Source organism: Chenopodium album, chromosome 9 (assembly GCF_948465745.1).
Source record: "Chenopodium album chromosome 9, dcCheAlbu1.1, whole genome shotgun sequence".
NCBI lineage: Eukaryota > Viridiplantae > Streptophyta > Magnoliopsida > Caryophyllales > Amaranthaceae > Chenopodium > Chenopodium album.
Genome location: NC_137842.1, coordinates 68,136,924 through 68,151,511, shown reverse-complemented (window position 1 = coordinate 68,151,511; position 14,588 = coordinate 68,136,924). Strand labels below are relative to the sequence as shown.

The window sequence follows — 14,588 nt, the reverse complement described above, 5'->3', positions numbered from 1 at the left end:
ATAAAATTTAATAGTCTACTACGAAGTATAATGGATAACGATTGAAAATTAGTATTGAGGGTGTTTCAGCTCTAGCTATGAAGTATAGATCACAATACATTGTCATTGAGTCATTAATGTGACAATATAGTCCATTCGAATCTTCTATTCCACAATTTGTGTACCATATATTTGTTAGTTTTATTTATATTGCTATTAATGCATGGTCCACCCTGTTATTGAAATTAAAAATTACAATATTATCAACTGAAACAAACAAAAAGTGAGACACAAGTGATACACCAATTGTAGGACAAAAACTTCAGATTTAATTCAGTTTATTGTTGATTTGCTCCCCAGTTTGGCTTTTAGGAATTTTTTTTATGCATATTCATACATTCTACTCCCCCTTATACCCACTAAGGAGATTAAAGAGTTGCTTAGTACTGATCATGTAGTTTGATCAAGGCAGTGCAACATTAGTTAACACTCATAAGAGCACATCTTGTTCAGCTAAACATGCTATTTCCAAATTTTGTGTATCGGTTTGTTTTGAGAGTTTTTCGTAACAGTGTTACTGCAATAACACTTTAAAATCATACAGAGTATATAGATAAAACAAAGACGGATGAATGATCATAGCATCATACTTTTTGCTTCTGAATGGTTTGCATTGGGACAGTTTAGACTGATTCATCCATCTTTATTTTATCTCTATATTATTCATAGGTGTTATCAAATGTGGGGTGTTGTCTTAGAAATAGAATACTTCAAGTAACCAAGCTGAAGAATACCTATTCAAACATAAAACTGCAAGTATCAATTTAATTAATATAGTTGCTTTCAGTTACTGGGTATGACTAAGTAAGTGACACTTCCATTATGTGTTTCTAAAGTTTCTGTTTACACCCCTGCTTGTGATTTTTTCTTTCTTGGTCCTGAATTGTCTTCATTGGAATATTTCGAGCTGATCTTTTCCACTTCCGTTGATCATCTTTCTTATACTATTGTCTTAGACTTCAAGTTGTCAAGCAGAAAAATACCTGTTCAAACTATAGACTGCAAGTATCAATCAATATCGTTCCTTCTAGTGCTAGACATGACTTGGTATCTGTCTTTTCCTATCACATCTTATCTGCTGGCTTCAATGTGTATTAGACTAGTAAATAAAGTCAAGCAGAAGACAATTGCACGCGCTCTTATTGTTGTTGAAGCATTGTGCTTGAATAGAATTCTGATTGAAATTTGAAGGAATTATACATTTTGAATCCAGTATGTATTTGTGTAACCAAGGACACTTTTGAGTAACACTTAAAAAAAATACTGAAATATCACAAGTGTAATATCTTTGTTTTTGTTTTTCAAATTGAAACACAATTACAATATTTTTTACATCAAGAAATCAGTAGTGCTACAAACCATATTCCTTTACTCACATAATTTTCATATTATCTTTCAAAAACCACAATCCTGTATACCAAAACACCACACATCAGACACCATATTTACATCCAAACAATTTTTTTAAAAAGGATAGAATATCAACTGCATAATGCAATCAATCGAGTGGATAATGGAACTAACTTTCAAGTAAACTCTCAATAATACTTGATGCTGGAAGTCTGAAGTTGACAGTAGTACTTGCTGTTGACGGATCCCTTGGGGATGCAATATGTGAATATGAAGATATTAGATTCACAACTGGCAGTACTGTAATTTTATGCTCTATGTGATTCTGTCTCACTTCATCGTCTAGACCAATTACAGACTTCTTTAATATGCAAGTATGATCAAAATCAAGACCACACTGTGTACAGCTATACTTAGAGCCATATGTCTTCCATTCCGAACAAGCAGAACAACGATAATCACTGCATGATCTCTGAAGCACAAGTGGATGGGGAGGGTGCAGTGGATGAAGCAAGTACAGTGGTAACTGGCTGCACTCAGGGTGCATGAAGAATTCACAATCTTTACATGTGTACACTAGATTATTTCTGTCACTCCCTTTTGTTCCACATAGTTCACAGTATTTAAAATGTGGCCTGAGCTTCAGTTCAAGCTCGTGTTGGGGGTGCAGGTGGGAAATTAGTCGGGTTGGTTGCTCAGCACAGACCTGGTGTAACGTGACATTACATGCTTCACAATAATACCTTAGGCCATCCCCAACATTCTTGCAGTGGTCACACCTGAAAAGCTTCTGTTTGTACTCAGAAGTCATCGAGTGTTGGGGATGGGCGAAAGTCTCAATGGTGTCATGATGGATCCCAAACCTTTCAATCTCTTCTGATGGCATTTTGTGCAAGAGCCACACGATGGGGCTTTGAGCACAAACCTTGTGCAGATCAAAGTTGCATTGGGCACAACGGTATCTCTTTCCTTTCCCATAACCTGTGCAAGAATTACAACGATATTGTTTATACTCAGACTCAGTATATGTGAGGGGATGTGGGTGGGTGAAGTGCTCGGTAATCTCTGTTTGAAGATTATCTTGAGATGTTTTTTTCTCCAATTCTCTTTCCCTCACTCTCTCCTCCTTGATTTCTCTGTCTTTTAGTTTCATTTGACTCCTACCCTCTCCTGTATTTCCACGCAACATTTTCCCCCCTTCTGTCTTGTTCAGGATTGTAGAGCTCTTATGCACGAATATATAGAGAGAGAGAGGTGCTTTGTCAAACATGATATCATAAAACAATTCAAGTGAAGAATGAGTTTTTAATTTTAAATTTGTATCTTTGCTATCCCTGAATGGTTTATGTTGAATAATTCTTGATTATCTTTGCGTCTTTTTATATTTGTATGATCAGTTCATCCTGCACGTTAGGACATGAGTACTTCTTATGAATTAGTACATAAATAGCTGTTTGTGTTTAACAGAATGTAGAATTTACTTAGTATCATTGACATAACAACTTCATACTACACATAATATTTACCCCAACAGCTCTGCTATACAACCTTTTTCAATATAGGATGGATTCATGGATTAAGCAGCTCAAATGAACAATGCAAAAGCAGAAACAATAATTAGCACTAAAATCAAAATTAAAGCTTCATAACAAATTAAAGCCATAACATTATAATTTAACATTGCAATCATCTTTATATCATTTATCATTATAAATCATACATAAATAAATGTCTCAATTTCTGTCCATCCCAAAATCCTCTAACAACAAAATTGAAAATATAAGATGCCCAATTCAAAGTTCATAAGTCAAATGAAGGGTGTTGACATTGAAATAGAATACTTCAAGTAGCTAAGCTGAAGAATACCTATTCAAACATCAACCTGCAAGTATCAATTATTATCAATATAGTTGCTTTCAGTTACTGGGTATGACTAGGTAAGTGACACTGCCCTTATGTGTATATGAAGCTTCAGTTAACACCTGATTGTGCTTTTTTCTTTCTTGGTCCTGAATTGTCTTCATTTGAATTTTTCGAGTTGATCTTATCCACTTCCAGTGATTATTTTCTTGTATTATTTTGCTTAGACTTCCAAGTTGTCAAGAAGAAGAATACCTGTTCAAACTTCAGCCTACAAATATCAATCAATATTGTTTCTTCTAGTGCTAGACATGACTTGGTATCTGTCTCCTCATATCAAATCAAATCTGCTGGCTTCAATGTGTATTAGATCGATTAGTAAATAAAGTCAACAAGAAGCCAATGCTGAAAATCACAAGTCAAATAACTTTGTTTTTGTTTGTATTGAAACACAATTGCAATATCTTTTACATAATGAATTCAGTACTTCAAACCATATTCCTGTACTCACATAATTTTCATACATTTTACAGAAACCACAATCCTGAATACCAAAGCACCACACATCAGACATCAAGTTTACATCCTAACATTTCTTTAAATGGGGATAGAATACCAACTGCATAATGAAGAGATCAATCGAATGGACAACGGATCTAAATTTCAGAAAAGCTCTGAATAATATTTGATGGGACTGTGAGGAAGTTGAAATCAATACTTGTGGTAGAAGAATCCTGTGGAGATGCAATCAGTGCATATGAAGATATTAAATTTGCAACTGGCAGTACTGTGATCTTATGCTCTGTGTGATTCTGTCTCACTTCATCATCCAGACCAATTATAGACTTCGTTATGATGCAAGTATGATCAAAATCAAGCCCACACCGTGTACAACTATACTTAGAGCCATATGTCTTCCACTCCGAACAAGCAGAGCAACGATAATCACTACATGATCTTTGAAGCAGCAGTGGATGGGGAGGGTGTAGCGGGTGAAGCAAGTATAGTGGCAACTGGCTGCACTCAGGGTGCATATAGAATTCACATTCTTTGCAGGTATACACTCGATTATTCCTGTGACTCCCTTTGGTTCCACATAGTTCACAGTATTTAAAATGTGGCCTGAGCTTCAGTTCAAGCTCGTGCTGGGGGTGCAAGTGGGAGGTTAGTCTGGTCGGTTTCTCAGCGCAGACCTGGTGCAACGTGACATTACATGCATCACAGTAATACCTTTGACCATCCCCAACATTCTTGCAGTGATCACACCTGAAAAGCTTCTGCTTGTACTCAGAAATCACTGAGTGCTGAGGATGGGCAAAAGTATCAATAATGTCATGAAGGATCCCAAACCTTTCTATCTCTTCAGGTGGCATTTTGTGTAAGAGCCAGATGATGAGGCTTTCAGCACAAATCTTGTGCAGATCAAAGTTGCATAGGGCACAATGGAATCTCTTTCCTTTCCCCTTGCAGTTGCAAGAATTACATTGAAATTGCTTATAGTCTGACTCGGTATATATCAGGGGATGTGGGTGGGTAAAGTGCTCAGTGATCTCTGTTTTAAGATCATCTTGAGCTGTTATTCTCTCCAATTCTCTTTCCCTCTCTCTCTGCTCCTTGATTTCTATGTCTTTTAGTTTCATTTGACTCCTAGACTCTCCTCTTACCCCACACAACATTTTCCCCCTTCAGTTTTGCTCAGGATAGTTGAACTGTTATGCATAAATACAGTATATATAGAGAGAGGTGCTTAGTCAAACATTATATCATAAAATAATTCAAGTGAAGAATGAGCTTTGAATTTTATATCTGTATCTTTGCTATCCCTGGATTCTGTATGTTGAATGGTTCTTGATGATCTTTTCACCCTTTCTAATTTATATATATGATCGGTTCATTCTGCACGTTATGACATATGAATTACATAGTGTGTATGTATCAGAATGTGGAGTTTATTTGGTACATTAGTGACATAATGACTTCACACTGCATGTATAATATTTACCCCAATGGCTCCGCTATCGGCTATACAAAGGTATGGTTCAGGACTTCAGGTATAATACTCTAATCCCATCCAACCTTTTTCTCTAACTCCAGAAGACTAAGGATCAGAAACACACAAACAGAAATTCATCTTAAGTTCTTAAAGTTGGAGACAAGCTAACATAGAGTAGAATTGTAGAAAAGAGCAAAGTGAGTTCACATCTCAGACAGGAATCACCAGGATTTTTCAATGATCACAACTCTATATACGTAGTAACTTGTTTCGTTGTAGCATATGAGACATGAAATGACCGGGGGGAAAAATAATTCAAGGCATCAGGGTTCTAGTTCAGTACGTGGTTCTACTAAAGAAAGTATCCCATAAATGCTTCCCAATCAGCAAGTTGCCCCCAAAACTCCCTTATATGTAACCCTAAGTCCCTGAATATACAGTATATACTCCTGATGCTCATCTAAATGCAAATCTGATGTACACATATCATCCCTTGAATCTACAGGCATGAAAGAGTAAAGGTTCTAAGACTTCTAACATTGATAAATGCTCTAATAGTAACAATGAACAATACAGAATCAACAATTGCTGGGCTCTTAAGTGTTCCCACGATTACGTCTACAACACCCAACCAAAGAAGGCAGCATCTTCTTACTCTATGCTTAAAGCACTAGAGTCCTTTGCAAATGAAGCCCAAATAGGATAGTAGTGATACAGGTTCACTTAAAACAGTCTCATCTTAAATCAGTTTATGCAAGAAAGTTAGTTGAATCCTAGAGTGTCATATATACAGCTACAAAGTTTCGGCAACACAAGCTCAAGGTTTAACTTCAGCAGGAAGCTCGTGCAGGGGCAGCAAACAAAAAGATTTCATCTTTGTTCAAGAGATCTAAATGTTATCAAAAATATTCATCGACTCTCCATAAAATTGGATACAATAAATGAGTAGAGCCAACTCTTAGCGACTTCATCAAAATCAAAATTGATACTCCATAAATATTAGTACAACTCCAAAAGATCAATAACCTGACATTCAAATCTCTCCCCTGCAGTGGCCAACATACATACAACCAGCCTACACATCTAACTAGAGTACTAGACCATAGAAAGATTAATATCATGTTTAACCAATATAGGATGGATAAGGCACTCCCCATAACATTAGCTCAAATGAACACAAAAGCAAAAACAAAACTCAGCACTAAAATCAAAATTGAAGCTTGATAACATTATAATTTAACATTGAAATCATCATTATATCATTAATCATTATAAACCATACAAAACCCACTAACACAAATGTCTCAATTCCCATCCATCCCAAAAACCTCTAACAACAAAATTGAAAATTTGAAGATACCCAATTCAAAGTTCATCCTCCATCCTCAAATACTCACCAATATCACCCTGATGAATAACCACCATAGTTTGCGGGTCCGATTTACGAACATCCTTAGTCGATTTAGTAGCAATTCCAAAACCCAAAGGAACATCAGACATAGAATAAACAACAATACCATCACCAGCATTAATATCCTCAGTAATCCTCCCTAAATGAGCCTTCAACACAGCATTCCCATACAAAAACGACATCTCCGAGGTGGGTTTAAGCCATACCTTATGCTTCGCATTCGCAGCAAGAATAGGAAGCGCGTGAATTGTGAGATGGAAGTTTCCATGGTGGGTGAACTTCCCGACTTGAACACCCAACGAAACGAGCTGCTCCTTCGAAACGTTTGTGGCGCGTTTCACAAGCGATTCGCTTGCGTAGTAGACTCGATTCTTCTGGAGGCGGAAGCAGTAGCGACCTGGAAGTGGGTCTGAAGCTGGGCCTTCGTAGGCGGGGTTGTCGACGATGTTTTTCAGGTTGTTGCCCACGAATTTGAAGAGCTTTTCGAAGACTATGGTGGTTTCTTGCTCGTCTAGGGTTCTCATCTTCTTAGCTGTTCTTCAATGGTGGTTGAAAGGTGACGTTAATGGCGGCAATTAGGTTTTAGAGGATTTCTGAAGAAAAAGGAGAAGTTTCAAGCAGGGTTTAAGACCTTTTATATGGAGTACTTTGTAAAATTTGTGTGCTTAGGTCAAACGCAGCGTTTAATTGTACGAGCAAATTTTTTTTTTTTTTTTGAAAACATAATTGTACATTTGTACAAGTAATTGTAATATGACTAAACCCATATTTCCTCTGTTCTTTTTTACTTGACCTGTTTTTTTTTATCACGCTTGCCAATGCAAAATTTTAGTGATCAATAACTTTATTCTTCATAAGTAAAAATTATAAAAGTTGTATATTACAATAGTAATTATTGAGACGAATTAAAAAAGATATCATATGAATGTATTTTTCCTTACATATCATTCACAAAAGACGGTCAAAGGAGAGGTGGTAAATAGTGCAAAAGTCAAAGCGGGTCAAGTAAAAAAGAACGGAGGAAGTACTTATTAGTACAAAACCTCCAAAATTTCTCAAAAAGCGTGGATATTAGCTTTTAATTTTTGAAATTTTGTTTTACTCTTTTTCACCCGGATATTAGTTTTTAATATCCTCTGGGAGTCCAATTGGTTGGGTAGAACCATCCAACTTGCCTTTAAACGACCAATTTACCGATTTACAACTTGCACCGATTTCATTAATTCAAGCTTACCATGAACATTTATGACAACATACAATGATCATATATGGGTCCAAACAGCATTATATGACCTCGAGATGTATCCCCTAAAATAGCAATGCTTTTCGACACCGGGCCCCGAAACATTCGAAATTTCTCAAAAAGCGTGGTCCCTAATACTTGCCTAGAGTCCAATCGGGTGGGTGGAACCATCCAATTTGGCTTAGCTTTAAACTACCAATTTAACATTTTACAACTTGCACCAATTTCATTAACTCAAACCCACCACGAACATTTACAACAACAAATAATGATCATATATGGTTCCAAACGGCATTATATGACCCGGAAATATATCCCCTAGAATTTCAAGACTTTTCGACACCCGACCCGAAACCTCCAAAATTTCTAAAAAAACATGAATACAAGCCTTCAATTTTTAAATTTTTTGACTTTTTTTCACACGAAAATAAAAATTTCCGAAATATTTACCATGGTTCCTAATACCCCCCGGGATTCCAATTGGGTGGGGGGAACCATCCAATTTGCCTTTAAACGACCAATTTACCAGTTTACAACTTGCACCGATTTCATTAATTCAAGCCTATCACAAACATTTATGACAACAAATAATGATCATATATGGTTGCAAACGACATTATATGACCCCGAGATGTATTCCCTGGAATTTCAAGATTGTTAGACACCGGGCCCCAAATACTCAATTTCTCAAAAAGAGTGGATATTCGCCTTCAATTTTTAAATTTTATGACTTTATTCGTCCGGAAATAAAAATTGCCGAAATGTTTACCATGGTCCATAATACCCTCCCGGAATCCAATTGGATAGGTGGAACCATCCAATTTCCCTTTAAACAACCAATTTACCGATTTACAACTTGCACCGATTTCATTAATTCAAGTCTACCACCACGAACATTTATGACAACATATAATGATCATATATGGTTCCAAACGGCATTAAATGACCCAAGATATATTCCCTAAAATCTTAAGCCTATTCGACAATGGGCCCCGAAACCTCCAAAAATTCTCAAAAAGTGTGGATATTAGCCTTCAATTATGGGAATTTTTTACTTTTTTTCACCCGAAAATATAAATTGACGAAATATTTACCATGGTCCCTAATACCATTCGGGAGTCCCATTGGGCGGGTGGAACCATCCAATTAGCCTTTAAACGACAATTTTACCGATTTACATCCTCCACCGATTTCATTAAACTCAAGCCTACCACGAACATTTATGACAACATATAATAATCATATATGGTTCCAAACAGCATTATATGACACCAAGATTTATTCCCTGGAATTTCAAGACTTTTTGACACCGAGTCCCGAAACCTTCAAAATTTCGCAAAATGCGTGGATATTAGTCTTCAATTTTGGAATTTTTTTGACTTTTTTTGCTCGAAAATAAAAATTGCCAAAATGTTTACCATGGTCCCTAATATCCTCTGGGAGTCCAATTGGCTGGCGGAACCATCCAATTTGCCTTTAAATGACCAATTTACCGATTTACAACTTGCACCGATTTTATTAACTCAAGCCTACCACGAACATTTATGACAACATATAATGATCATTCCAAACGGCATTATATAACCCCGAGATGTATCTCCTAAAATCTCAAGGATTTTCGATATCAGGCCTTGAAATCTCCAACATTTCTCAAAAAGCGTGGATAATTAGCCTTAAATTTTTGAATTTTTTGACTTTTTTTCGCCTGTAAATAAAAATTGTCGAAATGTTTAACATAGTCCCTAATACAATCCGAGAGTCCAATTAGGTGGGTGGAACTATCCAATTTGCCTTTAAATTGAGAATTTACCGGTAAGAACTTGAACTAATTTCATTAACTCAAGCCTACCACGAACATTTATGACAACATATAATGATCATTTATGGTTTAAAACGGTATTATATGACCCCGAGATGTAATCCTAAAATTTCAAGGCCTTTTGACACCGGGCCTCGAAATCTACAAAATTTTTCAACAAGCATGGATCTAAGACTTTAATTTTGGAATTTTTTGACTTTTTTTCGCCCGAAAATAAAATTTGCCAAAATGTTTACCATGGTCCCTAATATCCTTCGGGAGGCCAAATGGATGGGTGGAATCATCCAATTTGCCTTTAAACGACCAATTTACCGGTTTACAACTTGTACCGATTTCATTAACTCAAGCCTACCACGAACATTTATGACAATATATAATGATCATATACGGTTCCAAACAGCTGATATGACCCAGAGATGTATCCCCTAATTCTTAAGTCTTTTCAACACCGGGCCCCGAAACCTCCAAAATTACTCAAAAAACGTGGATATTAGCCTTCAATTTTGGAATTTTTAACTTATTTTCGCTTGAAAATAAAAAGTTCCCGAAATGTTTACCATGGTCCCTAATACCGCGTCCAATTGGGTGGGTGGAACTATCCAATTTGCCTTTAAACGGTAAATTTATTGATTTACAACTTGCACTGATTTCATTAACTCAAGCCTACCACGAACATTTATGACACATACATAATGATCATATATGGTTCCAAATGGCATTATATGACCCCAAGATGTATTCCCTAGAATTTTAATACTTTTTGACATTTCGTAAAATGCGTGGATAGACTTCAATTTTGGAATTTTTTGACTTTTATTCGCCCAGAAATAAAAATTTCCGCAATGTTTACAATGGTCCCTAATACCCTTCGGGAGTACACCTGGGTGGAACCATCCAATTTGTCTTTAAACAACCGATTTACCGGTTTAGAACTTGCACCGATTTCAATGACTCAAGCCTACCACGTATATTTATGACAACAAATAATGAACATATATGGTTCCAAACGGCATTATATGACCTCGAAATGAATTCCCTAATTTCAAGACTTTTCGTCACCGGACTTTGAAACCTCCAAAATTTCTCAAAAAGCGTGAATATTAGACTTCAATTTTGGATTTTTTTAACTTTTTTTCTCTTGGAAATAAAAATTGCCGAAATATTTACCATGGTCACTAATACGCTCCGGGAGTCCAATTGGGTGGGTGGAACCGTCCAATTTGCCTTTAAACGACCAATTTACCGATATACAACTTGCACCGATTTCATTAACTCAAGCGTACTACGAACATTTATGTAAACGTATAATGATCATATATGGTTCTGAACGGCATTACATGACCCCGAGATGTATTCCCTAAAATCTCAAGGTTTTTCGACACCGTACCCAACCTCAAAATTTTCTCAAAAAACGTGGATATAAGCCTTTAATTTTGGAATTTTTTGACTTTATTTCGCCCGAAAATAAAAATTGCTGAAATTTTTACCATGGTCGCTAATACCCTCCGGTAGTCCAATTGGGTGGGTGGAATTATCCAATTTGCCTTTAAACGACCTATTTATCGGTTTATAACTTGCACCGATTTCATTAACTCAAGCCTACCACGAACATTTATGACAACAAATAATGATCATATATGGTTCCAAACGGCATTAAATGGCCCAAGATGTATTCTCTAGAATTTCAAGACTTTTCGACACCGGGCCCCGAATCCTCCAAAATTTCTCAAAAAGCGTAGATATTAGTCTTTAATTTTGGATTTTTTTGACTTTTTTTTCTTTCGGAAATAAAAATTGCCGAAATATTTTTTATGATCCCTAATACCCTCCGGGAGTCCAATTGGGTTGGTGGAACCATCCAATTTGCCTTTAAACGACCAATTTAATCACCGGTTTACAACTTACACGGATTTCATTAAATCAAGCCTACTACGAACATTTATGAAAATATATAATGATCATATATGGTTCCAAACGGCATTATATGACCCCGAGATGTATCCCCTAAAATATTAATACTTTTCTACACCGTGCCCTGAAACCTCCAAAATTTCTCAAAAAGCGTGGATATTAACCTTCAATTTTGAAATTTTTTGATTTTTTTTCGCCCGGAAATCAAAATTTCCGAAATGTTTACCATGATCCCTAATACCCTCCGGGAGTCCCATTGGGTGGGTGGAACCTTTTAATTTGCCTTTAAACGACCAAATTACCGGTGTACAACTTGCATCGATTTCATTAATTTAAGCCTACCGCGAACATTTATGACAACAAATAATGATCATATATGGTTCCAAATGACATAATATGACCCCGAGATGTATCCCATAGAATTTCAAGACTTTTCGCCACCCGGCTCCGAAACCTCCAAAATTTCTCAAAAAGCGTGGATATTAGTCTTCAATTTTGGAATTTTTTTACTTTTTTTCGCCCGAAAATAAAAATTGTCGAAATGTTTACCATGGTCCCTAATACCCTCTAGGAGTCCAATTGGGTGTGTGGAACCATTCAATTTACTTTTAAACGACCAATTTACCGGTTTACAACTTGCACCGATTTACCGGTTTACAACAGCCAATTTAATTAACTTGCACCAAACCCGACTTGAATCGAAATTTACCCAAAACCGTTTTAACCAGTCAAATCCCAAATTTAACTCGACTTGTTACGAACCTGACCTGAATTCAACCTGACCCGATCTGAATTTAACCCAACCTGTTACAAACCCGACCCGAAATCAACCCGACTTGTTATTGACCTGACACAAATTCAACCCAACTTGTTATTGACCTGACCCGAATTTTATCATACCTATTACTTACCTAACCCAAAAATTCAACCCGATCGTTTACTAACCCGACTCGAAATTAACACGACTTGTTATTGCTCGACCTAAATTCAACCCAAATTGAACCTGACCCGATTTCAAATCACCTTAAATGCAATTTAGACCACATTATTATTGTTGATCAAAGTATTTTGTCTTGGGAGACCAATTCGGTCCAGGCCAGCAAAAGAAAGGAGCATCATCCTCAAATTTAAGAGTTAAATATAGTATATATTTGTTGTATGGTCAAAGGAGATAATTATTTTCCTAAATTATAGACTATAGTTCCCTAGTATATTTCCATATATATTATAGTCAAAGGAAATAATTAGCTTGATAAAAATGATAATTATCTATTTATAGTTAGTTGAACCCGAATATGACCTGACTTGAAAAAGACCCGACCTGATTGTAACCTGCAAATTATTGACTTGAACATAACCCGACTTGAATCCGAGAATGACCCGACTTGGAAATGATCCAACCTGATTATAACCTGCAAATTATTGACTTGAACCGTACCCGACTTGAACCCAAGAATCTCTCGACCTGATTATAATCCGCAAATTATTGACTTGAACCGAACCCGACTCAAACCCGAGAATGACCCGACCTGATTCTAATCCGCAAATTATTGACTTGAACCGAACCCGACTTGAACCCGATAATTACCCTAACCCGTTTTAATCCGAATTAAACCCGACCTATTGTTCACCTGACCCGAATGTAAACCGACCTGTTATTAACCTGACTTAAACCCGACCCAGACCCCATATAGAAGTATGACCCGACGTGACCCGACTCAAGCATGGCCTAACCCAAACCTGACCTGCATAGGTTATGAAATTAATCTGAATTGACCCGACCCGAGTTGATCCGACCCACTCTTACCCGACCCAAACCCGACCCGTTTACCTGAATTGACAGCTCTACCTATTACGGAGTACTTTGTAATTTTTTATATAAGTATTTTTTTTAGAAATATTGATTTTTATTATAATGAAGAAAAACAACTATTAAGTTAGGACAAATTATATACCATACCTTATTCCCTAAAAAAACCTACTTCGTGTATTTTACTAAATGAGGTTAGCAATGCACCCTAGGTGCTAAAAAAAATGCTAAGTATGGGATCGGGATAAAGCATAACGGCTATTCTTGGTGTGATGGATGGTGCAAGCCTGCTAAGGCACGACCGTGTTATAGGCGTGTAACATGGGTATAATAGATGTACCCAAGGATAAAACAACTCATCCATAAAAAAAATAAAAATAAAAATAATAATAGGTAATTTGAGGCTAATGAATTGGTTTGTCTCAATTTAAGGCCAAAGGCAAGGCAACACAAATTAAGGCTAACACAAGCCACAATGAAAGAAGACCAAGTTAAGACTTTGAGAACCTTGGGATGCAAAATCTTGCCAAGACTAATTTTGAATGTTTTGGAATTTGGTGTCGAAAGCTCATGGAGTTGTAGGGAACACAATTAGAGGTTCTATAATATTGTTTTAAACGATATAAGACCATTAGTCGCCCGCATAAAGGCCTGATATGACCTACTTGTATAACTGATGAAAGAAGGCGTATACAAAATCAGTTATATTGATTGTTTAAAGACAAAGTAGATAGTTCTAACCATTCAAAGGACCTCCCAGGTTAGTTGGGGTCCATAAAAAGCACCTCAAACTTTTTACTTTTTAAGTTCGGTAAAACTCCAAATTTATCCAAGTTTGAAAGATATAATTCATACTTTGGGACCAATTTTAGAAGTTTTCGAGACTCGGTGTCAAATGATATTGTTTGGAAACATAAATGACCACTAGTCGGTCATATAGAGTCATGTGTTGACCTTGAGTTGATAAAAGACATAATGGACGGTTTCAACCACCTAAATAGATTTCGAGGGTACTTTGGAGTTTATGAAAATACTTATGAAAATTGTCCAAAATTCAAGACTTTAAATTCCATATTGGCTAATTTGAGCCCCTAATTCTAACATAGACTTGTTTCAAATGTGTGCATCTTTAAATACAATACGAGAGAGGAG

General features: G+C 36.3%; 1 protein-coding gene across 1 annotated transcript; it reads right to left on the bottom strand.

Moving 5' to 3' along the window:
• Nucleotides 1-6,510: 6,510 nt before the first annotated feature.
• Nucleotides 6,511-7,241, bottom strand: LOC145560314 (uncharacterized). The gene has a single exon (XM_081621570.1). It carries the CDS (start codon nt 7,175-7,177, stop codon nt 6,608-6,610), a length of 570 nt encoding a protein of 189 aa, XP_081477696.1. The 5' UTR covers nt 7,178-7,241; the 3' UTR covers nt 6,511-6,607.
• Between the last annotated feature and the right edge of the window lie 7,347 nt (nt 7,242-14,588).